This window comes from Anguilla rostrata, chromosome 5 (genome assembly GCF_018555375.3).
Source record: "Anguilla rostrata isolate EN2019 chromosome 5, ASM1855537v3, whole genome shotgun sequence".
Taxonomy (NCBI): Eukaryota; Metazoa; Chordata; class Actinopteri; order Anguilliformes; family Anguillidae; genus Anguilla; species Anguilla rostrata.
In genome coordinates, this window is record NC_057937.1 from 15,027,877 (window position 1) to 15,049,537 (window position 21,661).

At 42.2% G+C, this 21,661-nt stretch overlaps 2 protein-coding genes and 1 long non-coding RNA gene across 7 annotated transcripts in view; 2 read left to right on the plus strand and 1 right to left on the minus strand.

Moving 5' to 3' along the window:
* arfip1 (ADP-ribosylation factor interacting protein 1 (arfaptin 1)) overlaps positions 1-2,686 on the minus strand; it is a 29,270-nt gene extending 26,584 nt beyond the window's left edge. For 2 of the 3 annotated variants that reach the window (XM_064335312.1, XM_064335311.1), the window contains exon 1: positions 2,532-2,685. The gene's annotated coding sequence lies outside the window, so the exon portion shown is untranslated. Of the gene's footprint in view, positions 1-2,531 lie in introns of all 3 variants that reach the window. The other variant, XM_064335310.1, reaches the window with a different exon arrangement.
* LOC135254799 (uncharacterized) lies at positions 2,616-3,423 on the plus strand. The gene is made up of 2 exons (XR_010329965.1): positions 2,616-2,724; positions 2,894-3,423. It is a non-coding gene; the product is annotated as an uncharacterized LOC135254799 (long non-coding RNA).
* Positions 3,424-7,700: 4,277 nt separating this feature from the next.
* On the plus strand, positions 7,701-20,924 carry tmem154 (transmembrane protein 154). Of its 3 annotated transcripts, none has more exons than XM_064335313.1 (9): positions 7,701-7,864; positions 11,043-11,099; positions 11,368-11,436; positions 12,366-12,440; positions 12,817-13,014; positions 13,258-13,312; positions 14,544-14,620; positions 15,331-15,383; positions 18,752-20,924. In XM_064335313.1, the coding sequence occupies exons 1-8, from the start codon at positions 7,771-7,773 to the stop codon at positions 15,369-15,371; spliced, it is 666 nt and encodes a 221-aa protein (XP_064191383.1). In that variant the 5' UTR covers positions 7,701-7,770; the 3' UTR covers positions 15,372-15,383; positions 18,752-20,924. The 3 variants fall into 3 exon arrangements, with proteins under 3 accessions (XP_064191383.1, XP_064191384.1, XP_064191385.1); XM_064335314.1 differs by having other exon boundaries at positions 7,703-7,864; positions 12,820-13,014; XM_064335315.1 differs by having other exon boundaries at positions 7,703-7,864; positions 12,847-13,014.
* Positions 20,925-21,661: the final 737 nt, after the last annotated feature.

Consider the following 21,661-nt stretch of genomic DNA (forward strand, 5'->3'; position numbering starts at 1 on the left):
CTCCGTACTAAAGGCTATTTCAAATGGGAAAAAATATGGGCCACCACAGGAACTCTGTAATTAATCAGTTTACTATAAAGAAAGAAACTATTTGGCAACATGAGAAACCACAAGCCAAGCGCAATCTCCCAAAAAATGAACGCTTCAGAATACCATTTCCCTGAGGACAGCACGTTCAGTTACACATCTTTGTATGTATCAGTTAAAGTTAAAAAATGTATTATCTACTGCTATAACAAACAAAACAAAAAACACACCAAGAAACAGGCCAGGTGATGAGAATATGTCAATAACCAATGACTTGCAATATTCACAATCAATTTTCAAATTTTACAATTCTATTCAAAAGCAGACCCATGATGCATCCCCTCTGAATACATCCACCAAATGGGCTCCATCAAAATTAAGAGTATCGTGCTAAATTTTTGTTGACTTGACTTGCAAGTGGATGGTAGCTAATGTCAACCAATACCTCTCCAATACCCTCCGGCCTTAAATACAAAGGGATCCATGAGAATTCTCAATATGCTTTACATTGTAGGCTATTTATTTTCATGAATGTTCTCCCCCACGATGTTGCTGTTGTCTGTTAAATCCAATGAATAAGGTTTCACTCCTGTAATTTCCACAAAGCCAACACAACCTAAATGGTAAATACATAAGTAGCATATTATTAATAATATGTCGGCAAGTAAGTAAGTTGGCCTTGGTGAGGCATATGTACTGAATCTGGACTGTTCCTAAACCACATGTTAAACTGCTGGTCTCACGTGAAGGGTGGAGCACCCTTCTCTGTTGTAGAATCTAAAACTTATATCGATAAGTAGCTCCCATGCCATTCTCAAAACACCACCTGAGCAGCATTCATCTACTGGCACATTTTGTTCCGTTTCTTGCCCTTTATTTTTTGCTACTCTGTAAAGAGTCTTTGTGACAGTTCTGAGTAAAAAGTGATATACAAATGACATTTAACTGAACATTAATGTCATAAATGAGTCTTCGATCTCTTTTAAATCATGCGTTAGTTCCGGACTTTGACTTCGCAGTAAGCCAAGCAAGCTAGTCACAGTAACTATAGTTACTTAATTGCCACTGAAATTCATGTAGTGTAATGAAGTCAACAAGTACAAGTAGTACTGCAGCTACACTAACGTCACTGCAATTAACCCAGAGAAAACGTGAGCCCTGTGTACCAGTGCATGCACTTATTGTCCTTGATATTTGCTATCAGATATTATTAGTTAGAAATATGACGTAACGAGACGTCGAAATTAGCTAGCTAACACTGACAGCCTTAATAAAACAGACGCGTTTGTGTCTGCTTTAGTTTATTCCTAATAAGTTAAATTGCAACTCGTGGCGCAACTGTCCAACACATTAGCTTGTTACAATAGCTAACTTATAGCTAACTTAACTTGAATTTCCGCAGTTAGCCAGCTAGCGTTCGTGAGGCTAGGCTACGTTAGGTAACACTACTTAAGTACAGCATTGTTAACTCGGAAACACCTAACAAAAGCCTGCTTGTGGTGTCACGCTGCTCCTTTAAGAATATACAAGGAAGATGTCAGGGACACGTAAACGGTAGTTATCAAGCCTGTTAGCGTACAACAGTTCCGCCACAGAATCAGATTTAGCAAAAGTTAAATGTAGTCGAGGATGTCGTAGTCGATGCAACTTAACTTAGGTTACCTTAGCTAGCTAACTATCCATGTTAATGCAACAGTTCGTCGGATAGCTTGTTACCTAGTAACGTGCAGGTTAACTCCTGTTGCTAGCAAACTAACTAACTTGCATCAGAGAAGCCAGTACAGTAGTCTTGGAATTCACATAGCTAGACTTCCTTAGTCTAACACTTCTTGAATAACCCACATTTCCCTTAGCTATCTAGTTAGCTACACAAGTAAGCTAACTGGCAACATCATTAGTGTCTTTTGAATAAAAGTAAGCAGTTAAGATATCAGTTAAGTTAATTTATCTAGCATAAACGTCCAGCTAGCTAACATAATAGGAAATCTGGTCGACTTCAACAGCTAGCTACACCGTGCTAGCTAGCTAGTTTGCAATACTCCAAAAACGACAAAGTTGGTTATCAAGCCATTAGTGTAAATTCTGTATACTAAGCTAGCTCGTTAGATCCCAACAAGTAACTAACTAACGTTAATATAGCTATCAATTTGATGACGGGACTTCTGAACTCGCTAACTTTGTTCACCATGAAAATCAACGCTGCAGAATGTCATCGCAAAGCACTTGCCATAACTAAAGGGAATGTTAACGTTACCTAGAGAAATAACAACGTACCACTGAATCGTGTATTGCAACGTTAGTTATTTTGCAAGTAATGTTAAACTAACTTTGGGGTTCTTTCCGCTACTGTCCCCACGGTGTCACTACACACCCCTGACAGCAAAATATATGGTTCTCTGGCAGGCTAGACCAACAGACAGCGTTTTAACACAATTGTTGCTCACGGGCTAGCTAACTAGGCAACGTTTAAAAGCGACATGGACTTAATCGCACGATGTATTTACCTGCTAATATATTCCAAAGTACTAGCTCCCTGTTGGGTTTTGGAGACGCTTTCCCTCAGATGCTCCTTTTCGTCTTTTTATCTAGATTAAACTCTTTCGCTGTAACTGTACTGCGCCCATTGGATCTGTACTCAATTCAATGAAGTCGTTCAGACCCGGAAGGGGACGGATTTCGGGATCGACACCGACTATTGTAAGAATGGACATCAACATCCGGGAGTTTCTTCCATAATCTTTTTGAAAGCATGTATGCGTGACTAACTTTACAGTGAGATATCGAATAAGTTACATTTCTCAAATATTATTTGTGTTGGGCTACCGCCACGTTCATTTAAAAGTAACTTGCTAACTTGTTTGAACAGCTTGGCGAGCAGGAAAAGAACGGCGTCACCATCGGAAGAGGGCGGGCGAATAAACTGGGATATGTTCTTTCCTCTGCCTGCACCTAGGTCGCCAGCGTTTACTGTAATGGTTATACATTTGCATGATTAAGTTAGATGAACATTTATTTGTAGCACTGTATTTGTAAACATTTGAAGTGTGCGTTAACCGGCTTTGGGACAAAGGATAAGAATTTTAGGTGACTGCAGTGGTCGATATTTGTAAAGCAACACAAAATCTTAGGAGAGAGAAAAAAACAGGACATAAGTAACAGTATATTACATACAGATGCAGACTTTGAGGCCTGCGTGTGCGCGTAGCGTGCTGGTTTTCAATGCTTAATTTACGACATTGACTAGAGTCCACACACATACCAGGAAAACCTGTTGGTACGAGTGGCCTCCAGATGTGGAGGTGTGCAGCCCCTGATATAGCATGCCAATTAATATGCTTGTTTACGTCTCAAATTTTACAAAATTTATTTTTATTAAAACTTACACTTTAATTGACATTAATGCCTCACTGTGCATCATCATAATGTTTGACCTTGTACAAAATAATGATGAACAATAGTGTCACACTTATTTTCTGAAGGGCTGCTTCTGAAGGGGTTTTCACTCATCCACCAGTTTAGATCTTGGAAACAAGGTGTGTGGATTTTGGATTTTCTAGCCAAGTTATGACTTGAAAGAATAACTAATATTATCTCTTGTCCTCACTGAACATACTGTAGACTATACACTGAATGTCATGGTACACCACAGCACCCTTGCAGTCAGCTGTATTCATGGTCTGCATGGTACTCCAAGCAAGAGTATTAAACTAGAAGTGATGGGTACAGAAGATTACTTTGCCTGTGGTAAAAAGCTGATTCAAAAAAAAAAAGCTGATGGTACAGCACAAAACTTAGTAGGGTGTTATACCACATTCCAAATCACATATTTGACCTCACGGTGCTGGTATTTATGCAAAAAACATTTTTTTTTAAATCTAAAAATTCTAAAATGTAATGTTTAATGAACATACAATTTTTAAAATGTATTCCCATTACGTGCATCTATCCAGTGCAACTTACACAGCTTTTACATAGCATACACTTGTGCAGCAGGATATATACTAAAGCAATGCAGGGTAAGTACCTTGCTCAAGGGTACAACAGCAGTGTCCTACCTGAGAATCAAACCTGTGACCTGTATGTTACAAGACCAGGTCCTTACCCATTGTACTACACTGCCACCCATTTTGGAATGGTTTATGAGGCACACACTACAACACTTATCATAAGAATTTATACTCCTCCAAAGCATGCAATTTCACTGTCACTTCTTTTTACACATCAGTCAAGAACTTTGGCTTGGAACATGCGAGCATGAGTTGGAGGAAGACGCTTCTGGTGCAGCTCAGCGTATTGCGAGTGCCCAATCCACCAACAGGCGTCGCTAGTGAGCAATGAGTCACAGTTGGCATTTGCACGATTATTATTATTATTATTTTGTTTTATTTTTTTGCTTCATTTTAAAAAGGTAGGCCGTGTTACCCTGGCTACACATCCCTGACAGCAAGTGATTCCCAGCAGACATCAATGGCGTTTTGCACAATCCTTTGTACTGTACACTGACAGTGAATATGAAAGATTAGGAAAAGCGTGATAGGATCTGTGAGACTAAAGGGGTCCCTGTAAACCACTGTCTGGTACCACTGGCTTCACAGCTATTGTGCTGTAATGTTGAGTTCAAATAAGCCTTTCCATACACAGCCAATTTCACCACCAATTGTAAATTGCTAAATGCCTGTAATGTAATATAATGTAATTAAATTACTTTACAATTGTGTAGGAAACTGGGCTTTTAACTCAAGAATTTGCCGTTTTGTTTCCCATGTGGTGCGTTCTTGTTATACCCTTGAGCAAGATACTTGCTCAAGGGTAGCACCTGCATATAACCTGCATTGCTTCACTAAATATACAGTGGTGTGAATTGATTGTATAAAACGATTGTATTAAGAATGTATGCTGTGTAAGTGTCTCATCCGTTTAAATGGCTGCGTATTGTACATTATGAAATATTTTAAGTTGCTCTGTTAAATTCATGGTTCAGTAATAAAATAAACTGATTGAACAACTAGGAAATATGAATTTGATTTGCTTTGTGAGAATATCTTTCAAATATTTTCCCATTCAATTTTTTTAACTTTGTATTTTATTTATTTTTTCGTTAACACTGGAGGCTAAGAAAAACGTTCTGATAATCTGATTGACATGTGGCCACAGTTGCACATATTTTCCACAAGGTGGAGGCTCTGCTCTTCTGTTCAAAAATATGTACACTGATTTTTGTTTCAGCTGAACATTAATTTTCAATTAATTATCTGGATTAAGTGGAAAAAAAGGTCTCTAATTGATGCGTTTGTGTCATGGTTGGGGTCAATTCAATTTCAATTAAGTCAGTTGAAGAAATTAATTGAGTCTTAATGATTGGGAAAATTATTCATGATTTATTCATGAAATCAATTCATGATTATTTCAATCATGAATTGAATTTCAATTAATTTCCTGGGTTGACAGAATTGAAATGGAATGGACTTCATGGTTGGAATAAACTCAACTTTTATATTGTTCTGCATGGAATTTTTGAACTGAGGGAAGTTTATTGACTGTTATTTGACATAAAACAATTAAACAGACATAAAACAATTAAACAGAAATAATATTTTTCCCACTGAATGCAATGATGAGGTTTATTTACATTTTTGTATTAGTTGTGAACTAATTATGTTTGGAGGTTGTTATGGACTTATGGGTGTTATGGGGTATTTCTGTATTAATGTATGTTTAAGAATAATTAGAACATGTTTTAGGATATGCAGGTTGATGATGCAAATGAATACCCTGTACCCATGTACTTGCTTTTGTGTTAGCGCCCATAATCTCACTCTCAGTCACTCTGCTCAATATTTGCGTCATGTACAAGGCCTTGACACACACATAGAATCAAAGGACTCTCTGAATGGGGACTCATGGAAGCATAAAGCCTTCTCTTTTACAGATCTCCTGGCATGTACTGGGTGCGCATCTCATGTTGCAGAGATCAATTTCTATGTTAGTGTTTGTGTCGGTCCTTGAAGGGTGATGAAAGCCAAACCCCGAACTGACTGAACCCTCCCTTGCCCTGGGCAACGGCATCACCAATTGTGCATCATCCTCTGGAGCTACCGGCAGTGGGCATTGGCACATTCTAAATTGGTCAGAGATCGTGGGGGTCATATCCTTGCACCACAACAAATGAACCACCAAGCAGATTTTTTTGTGGACCTATGATGATCATGACAATAATTCATGCTTGCGCAACTGTGCATTCTCTCTTCTCCTGCCAGTGGGGATAAATGCTCTCATAAAAGGCGTGCCACATCCTGACAAGTATGATGTCATGAGTTAAGGTGTCACACCAACTGTGGCGTGCCCCAAGGACGTTTGTGATGCGCATACAGTAAGGGTGCCCGGTCACCTTGGCCATTATCTCTGTAGGCCTCTTCTGCTGCTGATTAGTTTGTACTAACCCCACCTACATTACCTTGTCTGCCACACCTCTGTTGTGAGGTATTCCAAGGAATGGCTCTCTCTATTCCCTGGAGTAGCCCACAGCAGAGGGGTATTTCTTAATAATGGGCCGTTGTAGTATGAATTTTGGAGGAATTTACTCTAACATAAATCACTCTACCCATGGCAAGAAATCAGTTTTTTTCTTTCCTGCTGACGTGGACTTGGTTATAACCAGCCAATGACGGAGCTCAAATCTGCAATGTATTGGCTGTGGGGCCCAGCTGTCTCTTGTGACAGGCTCCTTTATAGGCTGATTTACTCAGGAGCCCTCTGGTGTTCATTTATCTGATCTTTTAACCCTTTCTCTGCGTCTCCCCTCAGCTGACGGCATATCCACGCGCGTATTTGTAAAATATGCTTTTTCACGTTTGTCAAGGTAGATACATTTTCCAGGTCACTGCAGGTGAAAGTTCACGCTGCCTGTACACCCGCCTGAGAAAAGGATAAGTATTGAAATGATTTAGGCACAGGAGAAGCTGAACTTTCAGCTTTCGTTTGAGTCTGCACACGCCTGCAGAAGCCTGGCTTCGTTTGGGCAGGTCGTGCCTTGCAGTCGTGATTTACCACACGGTGATAAACGTTCACACGGGAGAAGCAGTATTCACGGTGGAGCAGAGTTAACAGTGACCGGTCACAAAGGGGTGTTATTGTTTTCAGTAATGAAGTACAACTGGGGAGACGGGCAAAAGCAGCTTGATTCTGTTGAAAGAAAGTTGTAATCTTAAATTAACCCATGTAATATTCCTGTTGTTGAAAAAAAACACTATAATCATAATTCCCAGATTCCCCAAATGGTATGTCATGAAGTATTTTTAAGTTATTTTGCTCACTACAAGTAGCAGTATGAATTAAGGAGCACAACAGAGAAGTAGTTGAGAGAGAACTTGTATTTTCAGTTTATCGAGTGCATATCTTTCACAATAGAACATGTCATGGAGACAAAGCATTAAAGCTGCACATTGACGAAAGCAAATGAAACTTCAACAATACTGATTCTGTTTCTCTGCTTCAGCAAAAAAAAAAAACCTCTGCACTTTTTCTTGCAAGCCCGCATACCTTAGCTGGAGGAATTTATTTTCTTAGCTCGCAGAAGTGCAGCAAGGCTTGTGTCTACAAGCACACTGCTGATTGCATCACATGCGAGACATCCTTTTACTGGAGAGAAAGAAAAAAAAGAGAGGGTAGGTGAGCAGTCAAAGCCCAAACCAGGAAACAGGAAATCGTGACAGGCAGTGAGGAGACCTGGTTCACGATGGCACTATGGCTACATCTGAGAGAGGTAAAGGCCAGCGGAGTCACCAGGAAATGACCCTGCTGCTGCTCCTGGTTCTGACAGCCGGACTGGCTGGACGAGGTAGGTGCGGAGGCCGCTTTTTCCCGCCGAGAACAGTTGTGAATGATACCGTGTGTGACTGCTGAAAAGAGACGTGAAATCGCCAGGGGGGAGATCTGTGATCTGGTGTGGCTTATGAGAGCTGGACGACAAATGTGATCATGTAAATTAGTTATTTTGGCATTCTTTTCATTCCTTACTGTGTTTCAGCCAGACAACAGTTGTTCAGACTTTTTAAACTTGCTGGAATATTTTAACATGGAAGAACAGGTTTGCAAATGTGATCAGTTCTAAGGATAAATCAGTTGTCGCATGCCTACTCATGTTTTTTTTGCTACCAGTGCAGTTTATTTAAGTTCTTTGTGGGAGCATAAAATAAGGCGTCTGCTATTTCCTTTACAAATATGAGAAACAGAGATAAGTGTTTGCTCTAAACAAGCTTCTGTTATCGGTGTTCTTGAGATAAAAGTAGGCTGCTTTCAAGTAATTTTCTTCAGATGACTACAAGAAAGCTTGCAAATGAAACGTGTGTAGCCCTGCTCCCTGAAAAAAAAAAAAGAAATGCGCAAATTAAACTTATGTGGTTTTGTCCATTAAACCTTCTTTGCCAACATGCAGTCACATTATAGATGTATTACTTTTCTCAGAAATGGGAAGCGGTCAAAAGAATACAAAGAAATGTAAATTAGCATCTGCTGGAACATTGCTGCAAAGGGTTTCACCTTTTTATGAATAATTCATTGTTAGTGTCACAATGGACAGAAGTATACAAATGAGTATTAACTTCCTGCTGTACAGCGGCAGGTAATTTAAAGGGTCAAACAGACCTATTGGAACTGGCATTATTCTTTAAGAAATATAACGGGGGTGTTGGTGTCACAATGCTTTTATAATATTCCAAGAGATCAGAAAACAGATCCTCCAGTTCACAGGTAATTTAAAAGCACCGTAAGTGCAGCCATAAATCAAACATAAACTAGTGCTGACACGTACACAGTTGAGTCAGTGGATAATCACGGCAGGACCTGGTGAATCATTCATGCCTCGCTATGAATTTGTATTGATGAAGCGTTCAGACACGGAGTCACAGTGGTGTTTAAGGTCACCCTGAGGGTTGCCATGTTCGTCTCCCCTAGGGTAAAGTCAGTGAGACTCTGGAGTCCTGTGATTGACATACCTGTGGGGAACCTAGGCTAACACAAAACTGTCTACGCTTATGTAGCCATTAGCTTAACCAACAAGTTGTGCCTTGTTAAATTTTACTTGGTTCAGACCTCATGCTCATTATTGGCAATATAATGGAGAATGTAGTTATTCATTGGTACGGTACAGTATATAATGTGATCGTATAAACCAGTATTTTTTATTGAATGAGCTCTGTTTGCAGCAAGTGCTGTATTTTTTTTTTAACGTTTTAAGGCTTGTAAAGAATTCACTTGGTTCTTAGTTTTGAGTGGCATTTTTTCTTTTTGTATGTGTCTGTTATTTCTCCAGTGACCCAAAAGGATGTGTACTGCTCCTTAAACCCTTGGTCTGATAACATCTTTCACTGGAATTTAGTCAGGCCTGCTCAGAATTTAAATATTAAAAGAAACTACCCTGCTTGGCTGAATAGAGTAACTGGAATGGGAGAGAGTCGACCACGAGTGCATTTTAATTTTGTCTGATAATCTCTGGTTTGCTGGTTCAGACTGTTTTTCAGTTCCTTTTTAATCCTTTATAATAATCTATTGCTCTGATGTTCACAGCATATTGGTGCTTTTAATATGCCTATTTGGCATCCAACCGCACAGCGTTGTTTATTTTGTAGTTGCTGTTGCAGACTATATTTCATATTTTTTTTAATTGCTTCCAAGTCGAGTAATTGAATAAATGTTAAAAAAGTTTTAATAGTGTGATATTGTTCAATTACACTATTTGTAATTAGTGTAATCTCATCCAAAATTATGGGCATTAATATTGAGTTGGTCCACCCTTTTCTGCTATAACCACCTCCACTCTTTTAATAAGGCTATATACTAGATGTTGGAACATGGCTGCAGCGATTTGCTTCCATTCAGCCAGATGAGCATTAGTGAGGTCAGGCACTGATTGGGCGATTAGGCCAGGCTCGCAGTTGGCTTTCCAATTGATCCCAAAGATGTTGGATGGGGTTGAGGTCAGGGCTCTGTGCAGGCCAGTCAAGTTCTTCCACACTGTTTTCGACAAAACTATTTTTATATGGACCTTGCTGTGTGCCTGGGGGCATTGTCATGCTGAAACAGGAAGGGGCCTTCCCCAAACTGCTGGGGAAGCACAGAATCATCTAGAATTCGATGTTATGCTGTTGCGTTAAGATTTGCCTTCACTGGAACTAAAGGGCCTACTCCAAACCATGAAAAACAGCCCCAGACCAAGGGGCATCCAGGTACTTTTGGTCATATAGTCTACCATCAGTGACCACCATACCAAGAATGGTGTGTAAGGAGTTAAAACATCAGTGGTGATGTCTGCATGGTCCTCTAACAGCATTTCTATATCTAAGCTTACTATTAACAAATACGCAAAGCAGAGGCTATGCTTGTGTCAATGGAAAGCTAAAAAGAAATTCAGCTGAATAACGTTTTTGTTAACACCATTCTCTTGGGTAAATCTGGAACGGTTGAATGTCTGATATAATTTAATCATTCAATGACTTACACTAAGCATCCACTGATCAACAAATGACTCTTTCGGAAGGAAAAAAAAACAATATGTATTTTCATTATTAATTTGCTGAAGGGACTGAAATGACCAGAAATGATTTATAGAAACGTAATTAAGCACTTAAGCTTGTTCAGTTGAATACCGCATCTTTAGCAAAGAGCAGTTATTGCTCATTAAATCATGCCAGATCCCATTTAGTGTTCCTTAAATGGCCCCATCAAACCCAACCAACTGGGAGCTCGGCAAGAACAAAAAAAACCCCCCCAAGAACAGCACTAGGAAACACACACCAATCAGTACTAATGAACAGACCCAAGGACCCTGCCTGAAATCCCCAGCTTCACCCTGGTCTGATATGAGTGCTCAACGTGACTCACTGTCACTATCACAGACCCATCAACACACCCGACTCTGCTTCCTGCTGCTGCATTGAATCACTCAGAACATTGGCTTACACATCTCCCTGGCAACACTGAAAGGCGGCTCATGCTGGTGCTTATATGTGTGTTTTCAGTGCGCGGTGAAGATTACGACACCACAGGAGACGAGGCCACAGAGGACGAGGATCCAGGTAAATTCCTTTAAAAAGGCTGGAGGTTCTGCAACAGCTTGTCTACACTCAAGTTTATGAGAATTGTGGGGAGTAATTCAGTTGCCCGCAACCATGTTGGGTAATCCTGCTTCCCCCTCTGCCTCTTCCTCGTTCACATGCTTACTCGGAGAGAGGTGTTTACCACGCTGTCTTTGGACACGCGTGGGCGTGTCCGCTCCCACACTGTGTGTTGCGGTTTCCTTTGGCAGCAGTGCAAACCTTGTGTCATTTCCTCTTGCGCTCTCAGCCCTGAATGCGGGAGATGATGATGTCATACCGACAGTGGATACTACCTTCACCACTTTGCATTCTCCAGGTAAGCCCCCTGTTCAGTGGAAGAGTGAGGATGGTTTTCTGATCTTAGTTTTGCATTCACATTTAGCAGAAACTCTGGATTACAAATCCAGAAGGACTGGCCCAGTTTACTTTCATAGTTTTGTTTATATCCAATACAAATCAGCTGAATATTTCCTGAAGTAATTCAAGAATAATTCAGGTAAAGTACCTTGTTCAAGGGTGCACTGGAAGAGCCTCACCTGAGAACAGAACCGGCAACAAATCTCTAAGTCACAAGTTCTATTCCCTACCCACTATTCTACACTACTACTATTCAATTGTAATAGGGACCGCATAAGCATGAGTTCTCCATGTGAAGACAACTGTTTTAACAGGAAAGGGACTTTCAGTCTTAGAATATGGGCATGGCGTGAATCATTTCTTAAACTACCAGGAATCTCTGATGAAGTCATGAACAAGGACGCAGGATTAGCCTCCTGCTTTGTGCTGTATTTTAATGCAATTCTCATGGAATGTCTGAACGCAAATATAATGAGTTCAGGCTCCCCACACAGCACCTCTCCCAGTACTACAGTATTATACTGTAATATGGGGGGTAGTAGTGCACAAAGAATTTAACAGCAACTTGTAAGGGAATCTAGCTCTGGTCTGTGAGCCAATCAAACCCAGGTAAAGGGTCTGATTGGACATACCCAAGAATTATACATTGTCCTCATGAGAGTGACCCTTTGGCATTTGTGGTATGTCCAAAAAGGCACTTTCATTTTAAAATGTCTGTTGCCTTTTTGTTTCCACACTTGTGTGCTTGTAAAAGGATTGTTGTCTGAGTAGTATATACAAGTGTATCCAGCAATAATGTTCACATAGCTGGCCAGAGATACCCATGACATGGAATTCATGTGTCATTATGTACCATTTACTTATTTAATGTTTGTTCTTCATTGTCAGGAGGTGAAGGGGACATTACACCAGATGACAATGGCTTATCCGGGGAAGGAGAATTGAACCCTCCATTAATCACAAGTAATGGTCCCTGAAACACATATATGCTCAGCCTATATTTTCAATCTTCCTTTTCAGATATTGAAAATTACAGTATCTGTCTGAGCCAAACTTTATATCACCAATATACGGCTTCCAGCAAGAATATTGCTGAGATCTTATGATACATTGAGGTTTCCTTTTTCTGTATGTGTTCATAATATCATTACATTTTATAATTTAATGTTAATTTCAGTGATGTAGGCTATTGTACTGTTAAATGTTTCCGTCTGCAGAGTTACAGTTGAAGCTATAATTAATTGTTTTCAGAGAGTGATCTGGGCGGCATAGATGTCTTGTTAGTAGCCTGCGTGCTAATGGTGACCTTGTTAAGCAGGTAATGGAAGTTGTTGTTAAGCAGGGCGCGGGAACCCTCTGCATTCACCAGGCGACGCTACAGACACTCCGCCGGAGGTAGATGAAAACCTGGACACGTCAGGCCTGGACCCCCTTATGATCATCATCCCGCTTGTGCTGCTCTTACTGCTGGTTGTCATCGCATCCCTGGCCGCGTACATGATCAGCCGGAGGAGGGCAAAAAAACACAGCGATCCCAGTGAGTCGAGCTGAGCTTCATCTCTCAAAAGAACTTTTGTTTGTGGTTAGAGTGTGAATTATATATATATATATATATATATATATATATTTGCTCACGAGTATATATGCGAATGGTCTTCATTCTTGGGGTTCATGAATCGCCAAATTTATAATTGTGCTTCTTGCCTCTGGTTAAAATTGAGATTTATGACTGTGTTCCAAACACAACATATGCCAAAAACATGATCGTTCTCTGTTTCAGGGCATTTGACAGAAGATGAGATCTTGCATGGGTGTGAAAATGAAAAAATACCAATGTAAGTAAACAAAAGCTGTCACAAATTCAGTCTCCTTTGGTCCAGTTTAGAATAGGTCTGTTCCACAGGAACATGACCAGATCTACCAACGGAGGGTTTTTTAAATTAATGTTTGGCTTTTTCTAAAACCACAGGGTGCCCTATTCTGCTGCGCTGCACTGTATAATACATAGTTCCAAATTTGGGAGGATAAAATTAGGGAAATTTTGGGGAAAAGGAAGCAAGACCTCATATCATAAAAGATTCCTTTTTCAAAGTGTTCCATAGATCCTTGACATCAAATAGTAAATCACATGCTAAAAGGGTGACAGATGCTTTCTGAAACTCTGACTAATGAGCTATTGTTAACTTGTATTTGGTACCTTTAAGAAGTGACAGCAACACTTGGTTGCCACCATCATGTTTCACAACATGCACTTTTAAAACCGTCACACAACAGTTACGACAATCCTATTTCCTCTGGTGATGCTGAATGCAATAATCAACATAGTGACTCCACAGTGAGGTGTGTCTGAAGTGACCGCGTGAATACATGCGCTTATTGCGCCCTTGCGATGTGCTGCAATTTCCCTCCGGCTTGCAAGCTTCCACCCATGTTAGGGTTTTTCTGAAAAGAGAACTAACACCTAGTTCCCTCGTTGCAACTAGCTTGCATAGGCCGACAGTAGGCCGCGGAACAAACACATATAGGTACTTGTCCTCCGTGAGAAACCCCCTCCCCAAAGGCCATGGCCTAGCCCTATTTCTCAAGCCAACATTTAATTGCTTGAGTGGGAAATTATAGTTCAAAATGGCTAATTAGCTTCGCCAAGCAGGTTTGCCACTGATAAACAGACAAGCTGGGGCAGCAGGTTATATGCATTTCTTTGCATTTATTTCACATGCAATTTTCATTACTATTTGAGAGCACAGCATAGAGATCTAGAGAATCAAGACGAGGAGAGCGTGGAAAATGAACAAGGTGACGTCTGCCATTCGGTGTGAATAATAGATAATTGACGTCAGTCAAATAAGTCAGGCTACAGCGCTATCAGCTGGACAGAATTGGTATTACACGTACGTAAAACGTTTGTTTTTTCATGGGTGAGCATTTGCGACCCGATTTGTCTGGACCAAGTACAAACAGCGTGAGGGGTGAAAATCCTGACGTCATCCTTTTAAAATAAATATAAGCTAAAATTGTGACATAGGCAAGAATCTGTGCCCTGAGCTATGTCTGCCCATCATCTAGGCCCATGTTTGAGGATGATGTCCCATCGGTACTGGAGCTAGAGATGGAGGACCTGGAGAAATGGATGGTAAAAGACAGTGAGTCACATCTTTAAATTACATTCAGGCTCTGGTAAACCTCACCACTTTTTTTCTTTTTTTCCCCTTTTTGCTCAGGATTGAGACGGTGACAATGGATAGTCTAAACATCCCTATCTATACCCATTATTATATGACACACACTGTAACACCCTCTTAAAATAATTAATTGCTGTTAACAATGTGAAAAACGAATTACATGTGTTTTAGTGTAATTCGCCCTGTACTGCTGGGCCATTCAAATAGAACACACTCTCCTGCAGTACAACACTTTCACCAGTAGAGGTGCCTCTTGTACTACAAACCTCATCTTTTAGCGCACAGTGTTGATTACATATTGACTGCTTGCTGATTTTCTTCTCTTTAAAAAACTTTTTTAAACTTTCTTAACATTCTCCACTGGATGATATTTATTGAAGACGTCCATGTAACATGAATAAGAGGCTCACCTCTCAGCTGAGAAAGGAAATGCATGTGGGAAAGATTTAAAAAAAATCAATTTATTTTTCTTTGTATATGTGACTACTCGGTGTTCCCCTTGAGCCAGCGTTCTGACTCAACATATACCTCTCCCCTGAGAGATGTACTGTACGGAGTAACAAAGTAGATACGATACACAGTTTATACCAGGCTATGATTTATTAGTCTCTAAATCTCAGCCAGTGATATTGTTTATCTGTCTAATTTCATTATTTATACATTTTTGACAGCTGGGAGAATCTGTGTGGATTCTGCAGGAGATGAACGCTAAGAGGAATACTTGGTGAGTAGGTTGCCGACTCTTTTTATATCTGAAGAATTAGCTCCAGATGATCTCCTTTTTCCAATGCCCCCAACCCCCCTCGAATTTCTCTTCAGTGTGTCACTAAGGTTACCAGCTGTGCAGCCCCATTATATCACCTGCAGGATATAATGACTGCTTGATTCTCACACTCTCTGAATGATTCCGTAAGGTTACAAGACGAGACAAGATAGGGAAGGCGTCACGCCCTTGAATGCAACGCCCGTGGCTGGGATTTACGGGAATCGGGGAGCAATAAGTGACAGAGCGCTTCCGGCTCTCATAACAACACCTTTGACTAATAGCGAGATAGGAAACGGAGAAGTCTGTAGTTCTGCAATATGTTTTCGTGGAAATGTGTGAGACACTACTGAGCACTGTTTCTTTTTCTTCTGTGGTTGTAAGATAACATATAAACTTTGGGAAAATAATAAATTATTACTAACTAATAACATGGCTTTTTTGAGGTACCAATATAAGTCGTGGTAAACGTTTGATGTTTATTTTTTGTTTGCTCAGAAATACAGCATACAGGGTTTCTAAAAATCTATTTACATAACATTTATTTATCTACATAACAAATGTCTCCTATATTTATTTGTCATTCCCATAGCTGTAACCGTGTGTATGATCACTGCTCCAATGGGGAATAATAAGACAAGTAGCTGTGGCGACAGCCCCTCCCACTCCGTTCAGGGCTGTGCTGTGTCACAGTTGGAGTGGAGTTCACAGTCACTCCGAAGCCATGGTGTGTGGAGGGAGGGCCCCTCCATACTGCTGCTCCAGCTCCATTCTAAAGTCCTCCCAGCCTCATGGAAATGCAATATGCTATATATTGATTTTGAACAGATATTAAAACTTCACAATTTATTGACAATTTTACTAATAATTTCCATTCTTTTTTGAAAAATATATTGCAATTAAATATATTTCTATTTCCAAAAATTGCATATATTTACAATTTATTGTAGTATATTCAATGTCCATATAGGACCACACTCTCCTCACCCAATCACCATCCTTGATGGACAGGAGAGAGAGGTAACCCCCCTTCCCTCACAGCAACACAAGCGATCAATAGCAGTCAAAAAACTGAACTCTGCCTGTCTGGAGAGATCACAGTACCACAGTCAGGTGGAATTCAATGTCACTGAATAATCCTTACCCAATTCCCCTTCTGGGTTTTAGCTAACACTTAACACTGTGTCAACAGTGAGAAGCAGTCCACAAGAAGCAATTAGACAACCTGTACATAACCCTAAAACTCTAATCCTGACCCTAGCTCCCAACCGTTACCCCAATCCTAACCTCAACATTAACCCTGACCTTAATCCTAATTATAACCTTAACCCCAACCCTAATTCTAATGTTAACCCTTTGCATAATCTCCCAACCCTAACCATAATCAAGACGTTTAACTTAGTTCAGCCTCAACCCTAGCTCGAACCCAAGCTTCTAACCATACCCCCAGTGCAAACTGTTTCCACTTTTTAAAACATGGTTTTTAAGTGTATATGTATGTTTTATTGGTCATAAAGAAAAGCCGTCATGCTTCAGGCTTGTCCTCGGAGATCACAGCTGATTTGTCCCGTGGTTCGTCCCGATGCCACCCCCTTTCCCACCCCCGGTCCCTGAACCCCAAGCCCCTGGCAGTCCCGACGTAGCCCGGGCACTTTTAAGGCCGGAACAACTGCGGCATCTGTTAGCCATTACCCGGTTAGCGCACGCACGTCGTGGCGCAGCCGGGGGGAGGGAGAGCCTTGCGGTGGGAGCGCTGAGGTCAGGGTCCGCCGGGCAGAGCGTGAGCTCATGTCTGTGACGCAGAGACCTCTCTGCTATCAGGGCCGGGCCTGCCGTAAGGACACCGACGATGGGGGAAACCGTAGAGAAAACGAAACGGTTCACTTGAGTTCAGCGCTATGCTACGAATGCGGACCGCTAACGCAAGAGCAAATCTGAACTATCGATGAACGCATGGCGCATTTGTTTGCAGGTGTAGAAGATAGCGATGATTCTGACGCGCCTGCTAAGTATGTAGCTGTCTTTAAAAAGATGCTTCCATTACTGGGCGGATAACTCTTGCGGGAGTTGATGTTTTTTTATGGCCGCCGTGTCTTTTTCTGTGTTTGGGAGAGGGCGTCTGTGGAGCGGATGCACAGATGTTCTCTGTGTTCATGTGAAACCAGAAGGGAGGCACCGAAAGCAGTGGGAAACTGAAACCGCGCTGCTGGTTTTAGGCTGCTGCCTCAGTGTCCCACCCGTCCTGTCCCTGCATCACAGGGCAAGGGGTCTGACACCGCCTCCCCCATCCCTGTCCTGCCCACACACCCCCCCCCCCCCCCCTTGCGTGGGTTTCGCTTCGCTGTCGGTGCTGGGAAATGAGGAAATCTCCGTCACAACAAGGCCAAAGGGCCACCGTACAGGCTCAGTCCAAACATTCGCCTTCCGTCTATTCAAAACGCCGCGCGGGCAGCCGCTGGAGAAAAACAAGCAGCGGCGTGTGGCGGAACGAGCGAGTCTGAACAGCTGCTCCTTCTCAGACGCGGCGCGAGCCGTCAGCCCTGATTCGTAACCGCCCGCGATGCTCAGCCGCACCGACGCTCCGCGAGGGTGCGCCGTGAAGGGTGGACCGCCGGCGGCCGGGTCACCTGGCGGCCCTCTCCCGCTCAAAATTGACCTGGGTTTCGTTTGCCGTTTGCACTCGTACGCGAGCTCTCTCCTGGGGGGGGGGGATGCCTGGCTGCTGCTGGAGGCAGTATCTGCGGGCCAGTGAGGGGCAAGCAGGTTCCCTATGGACCGAGCTGAAAAGCAAAACAGATGGAGTTGTGTTTTGCTGCCAGAGGCGCTGTCTTTTGCCAGTGAGATGTTAGGCGAGGTCCTGACTTGCTGTGGCTTTTAAAGAGAAGACAAGGGGTTCCCTGGTGTTCTGGAACATTCCCAATCTGGCTCTCTCTCCGTCTGGCAATTGAACCAGCTCCAAGTTGATACATAGTAAGCGCCGTGTTACAAAATGGGTGTGCGTAATTCAGGTGGAGGCCACACAGTGAATGGGACTGTGCACTGTGAAAACAGAATGTATCCATGTATATATTTGTAAAGGAGGGCCTATGAATCCTGCGTAAAGTAGGGCAGTTAAATGATTTTAATCAGCTGCCTGAAAGTGAATTGTGATGATTTATCTTGCAGTGAGTCATAATTTGCACAAAAATTGAGTTTCATACAATTCTGGGGAAAAGGGGGGTGGGCAGGATTGAATTGGAATATTTTATTTCAGGAGCCTTGGAGTATTGAAATATCAGACGATTATTAATGGAGATAGCTCGTCTGAACTGACTCTGTTCTCCTTGCAGGGTCTGTCTGAGGCGTGACACGCGCATCCCTGGAAGTCCGTGGACCATTCTTGTGGGTTAAGAGATCGATTCACTGTGCGCCGCAAAACCCCATACGCACCAGCAACGCTCCCTCAACATTAAACCAACGCCTACGGACAGGCATTTCTGGAAACGCTGCTGAAGCGCAGCGAACAATGACAGGAACAAACAAGCCTATTGCTTTTTCTAAAAAAAATGAATAATTTATATGAGCGATAGAATAGTGCCCGGGGTGATTTTAATGCTTTCTTATTAACGCATACATGAATGCAAGCATGGACAAGCAAGCAAGCAAAAAAAAAAAAAAGAGCCTGCATAAGCATGCATTACTACATGTTTTGTACTGCAAAGGCAATGTAACACGCAGCCTACGGACTCCTACAGGCAGATTGTGCCCCTGGGGGTGGGTGATGGGGCATTAGGGCTGAACTCTTCGCAGTGCCCCAGGTCATGTGATCTCTGTACAGCGTGCGAGTGTGTTTTTAACACCTTTAGGTGTTCAGGCTGCAGATATTTCAGCTCGGCGCTCCGTCTTCCGTTCTTGGCACGCCGTCCCGTTTTGCCGGGGCGTTGTCCGCCCTTGACGTCACCGCGTCTCACCTCTCGCGTCATCGCTGTCAAACCTCGAGGGCTCAACATTACAAATGGGAGAACGGCCGTTTGAGATATTGCAACACTGCAGCAATGCTCCTCTCGGTCAGGATGCAAATTAATATGCGACGGTAATGCGGGAGTGGTGCCAACAAAGCTTTTCATTTCCTCGGCTTCGTTAGCGCGCTGGCTACTGCATGTGTTTTGAACAGTCCCTTCCTGGACGGGCTCCTGTTTTTACATGCATAAGCTCTGCAAGCTTGCTGAAGCAGCTTTAGTATAAGCTTTTCCTCAGTGTTATCTGTTTTACACTCGTGTGTCCAAAATAGCCAAATAATGGATTCAGTATGTCTGACTTGTCAGTACATACTAGTGTATCCCCTGTTGTCAGGTCCTATATGATAGCACAACACAACAGGAGCACTTTCAACAACAAACCGCCTGGTGTTTGAACAATTATGAACAACAAGACTTTCAATGTGCTTTCATTGTTTTTTGTTTCTGTCCTTATTTTCAGATTTTATACTTGTAAATATAAAGAATATATTTTTAAATGTTCATGCTTTTTTACTCTGTTTTTACTTTTTTAAGTTCATTGTTTTGTTCATGTTGGTAGAATTTTGCTTCTGTTGATTTTTAGCAAAAGAGGCAGATACGTATTCAATTTGGAATGGGATTTGTTATTTGTTCATTACTTTATATAGGCAAGAGGGTATATACAGTAAGTGCCTTTGAGTCTCGGGAATGCTATCCTGTCATGCTGAAAAGAGTGTGTGTGTGTGTGTGTGTGTGTGTGTGTGTTCGCAATAGCAATGTGGATTAAAAAACATATAACGAGACAAATGAAATGCTGAGTGAATGTTCCCTGGTCACAGGCCTTCTCCGCTTGTCATCGGGCCAAAACCACCGGCGGAGCACGTTCACCTGCCGTTTGTTGGCTGCGGAACCCGGGTTCGCCCCGGTGCGCACGATGCGTCTGTAAACTGTCACTCCTCCGGCTGCTCCTGACAGCAGAGCCCTCCGCTCTGAGTTCCTCATTTCCAGTGGGTGCTGTGTACAGCTGTGCATCGCTGAGCCGTAATGGAATCCGTACGGGCGGAGGCAGCGGACAAGGACAGAGACCCGGTAAAGCAATGCATATAAATAAGGAATCCGTGGCACCGTAAATGGGCTCCATCTTCTTTTTTTTTGCTGTTGCTCACCGCTGGTCCTGGACCTAGAGAATTATTTTGAAAGAGGTGCTGAAGGCTTTTTTTTTTTTTTACCCCCGGGTCTACTGTGAATTTCTGCGCACTTCACTTAAGTGTGCAAAGAAAAGCTTGTATTTCCCACCTGGCTTCAGATCCTGTCTCGAGTCCACCTTTGCAAATTACTTTATTAAATGCCTTTTACTTTATTTTACTTTTTATTGAAAATTTGGTCACTGTCAGCTTTTTTGTTCAGATTGCTGAGGTTTCCTTTGGATTGTAAATAATTTATTTCAGCTCAAGAATCTGTTCTCAGTTTTGTTCTATAGTGCTTGTCTACATCATTTCTAAATAAAGCTGAGCTACATTTTAAATGTTCATTTCCTTCTTGTGTGTACAAACAGCAGACAAATACATACAATATATATTTCGGTTATTTATCATAAAGCATTGAACACCTGACCCAGGGTACCAAGCGCTCCACGCCCCCCCCCCCAAACTCTTTCTCCCCTCCTCTCTAATTTGGAGCCAATCAGGTGGAACTAGGCCAGAACTAGGCCACCTGTACAGCCGGTTGGATAATCAAGTTGTTGTATTTCCTACTTCAGCGCCAATAAAAATGTGTCCACTGAGCAAGGGGCCGACAGGTCTGGGTGAACCTGCCCTAACACAAGGACAGGGGCTCGCTCTCATTGGCTGTCACTAGCCCTCACTAATCAGAAATCTGTCTCGGCAACCGAGCCTGCGATGAACGGATACAGCATCAAGAGCGCAGGCACAGGTTTGCCGTCTCACGCCGGTAGGCTCGGCCACGCCGCTGCATTACCGCCAACGGTACCGCGAACAGGCGTGGAGGTGTTCCCGTCACCCACTCTGGCTAGACCCGCATTCAGGTAAAACTGGTTTACGCGCACGCTGAATGGAAAAGCACACACGTGACCCCGGCCCATTGGCAGGCCTGCTCTCGGATTTGAAGCTGGGGTGGGTACAAATGTAAGGAGACCTTACGCTTAAGACACTGCACAATGACGGCTCTCCCTTACGGAAATGGAACATACTGAAAATATATTGCAAGTAAATATATTATTTATGCAAGTATACAAATTATTGC

Excerpts from the sequence above, each read along its gene's own strand:
- tmem154 (XM_064335313.1), top strand. The coding sequence starts at position 7,771 with ATGGCTACATCTGAGAGAGGTAAAGGCCAGCGGAGTCACCAGGAAATG. Across the intron at positions 13,015-13,257 it reads AAAAAAACACAGCGATCCCA|GGCATTTGACAGAAGATGAG; the intron begins GTGAGTCGAGCT and ends TCTCTGTTTCAG. Across the intron at positions 14,621-15,330 it reads GAAATGGATGGTAAAAGACA|CTGGGAGAATCTGTGTGGAT; the intron begins GTGAGTCACATC and ends CATTTTTGACAG.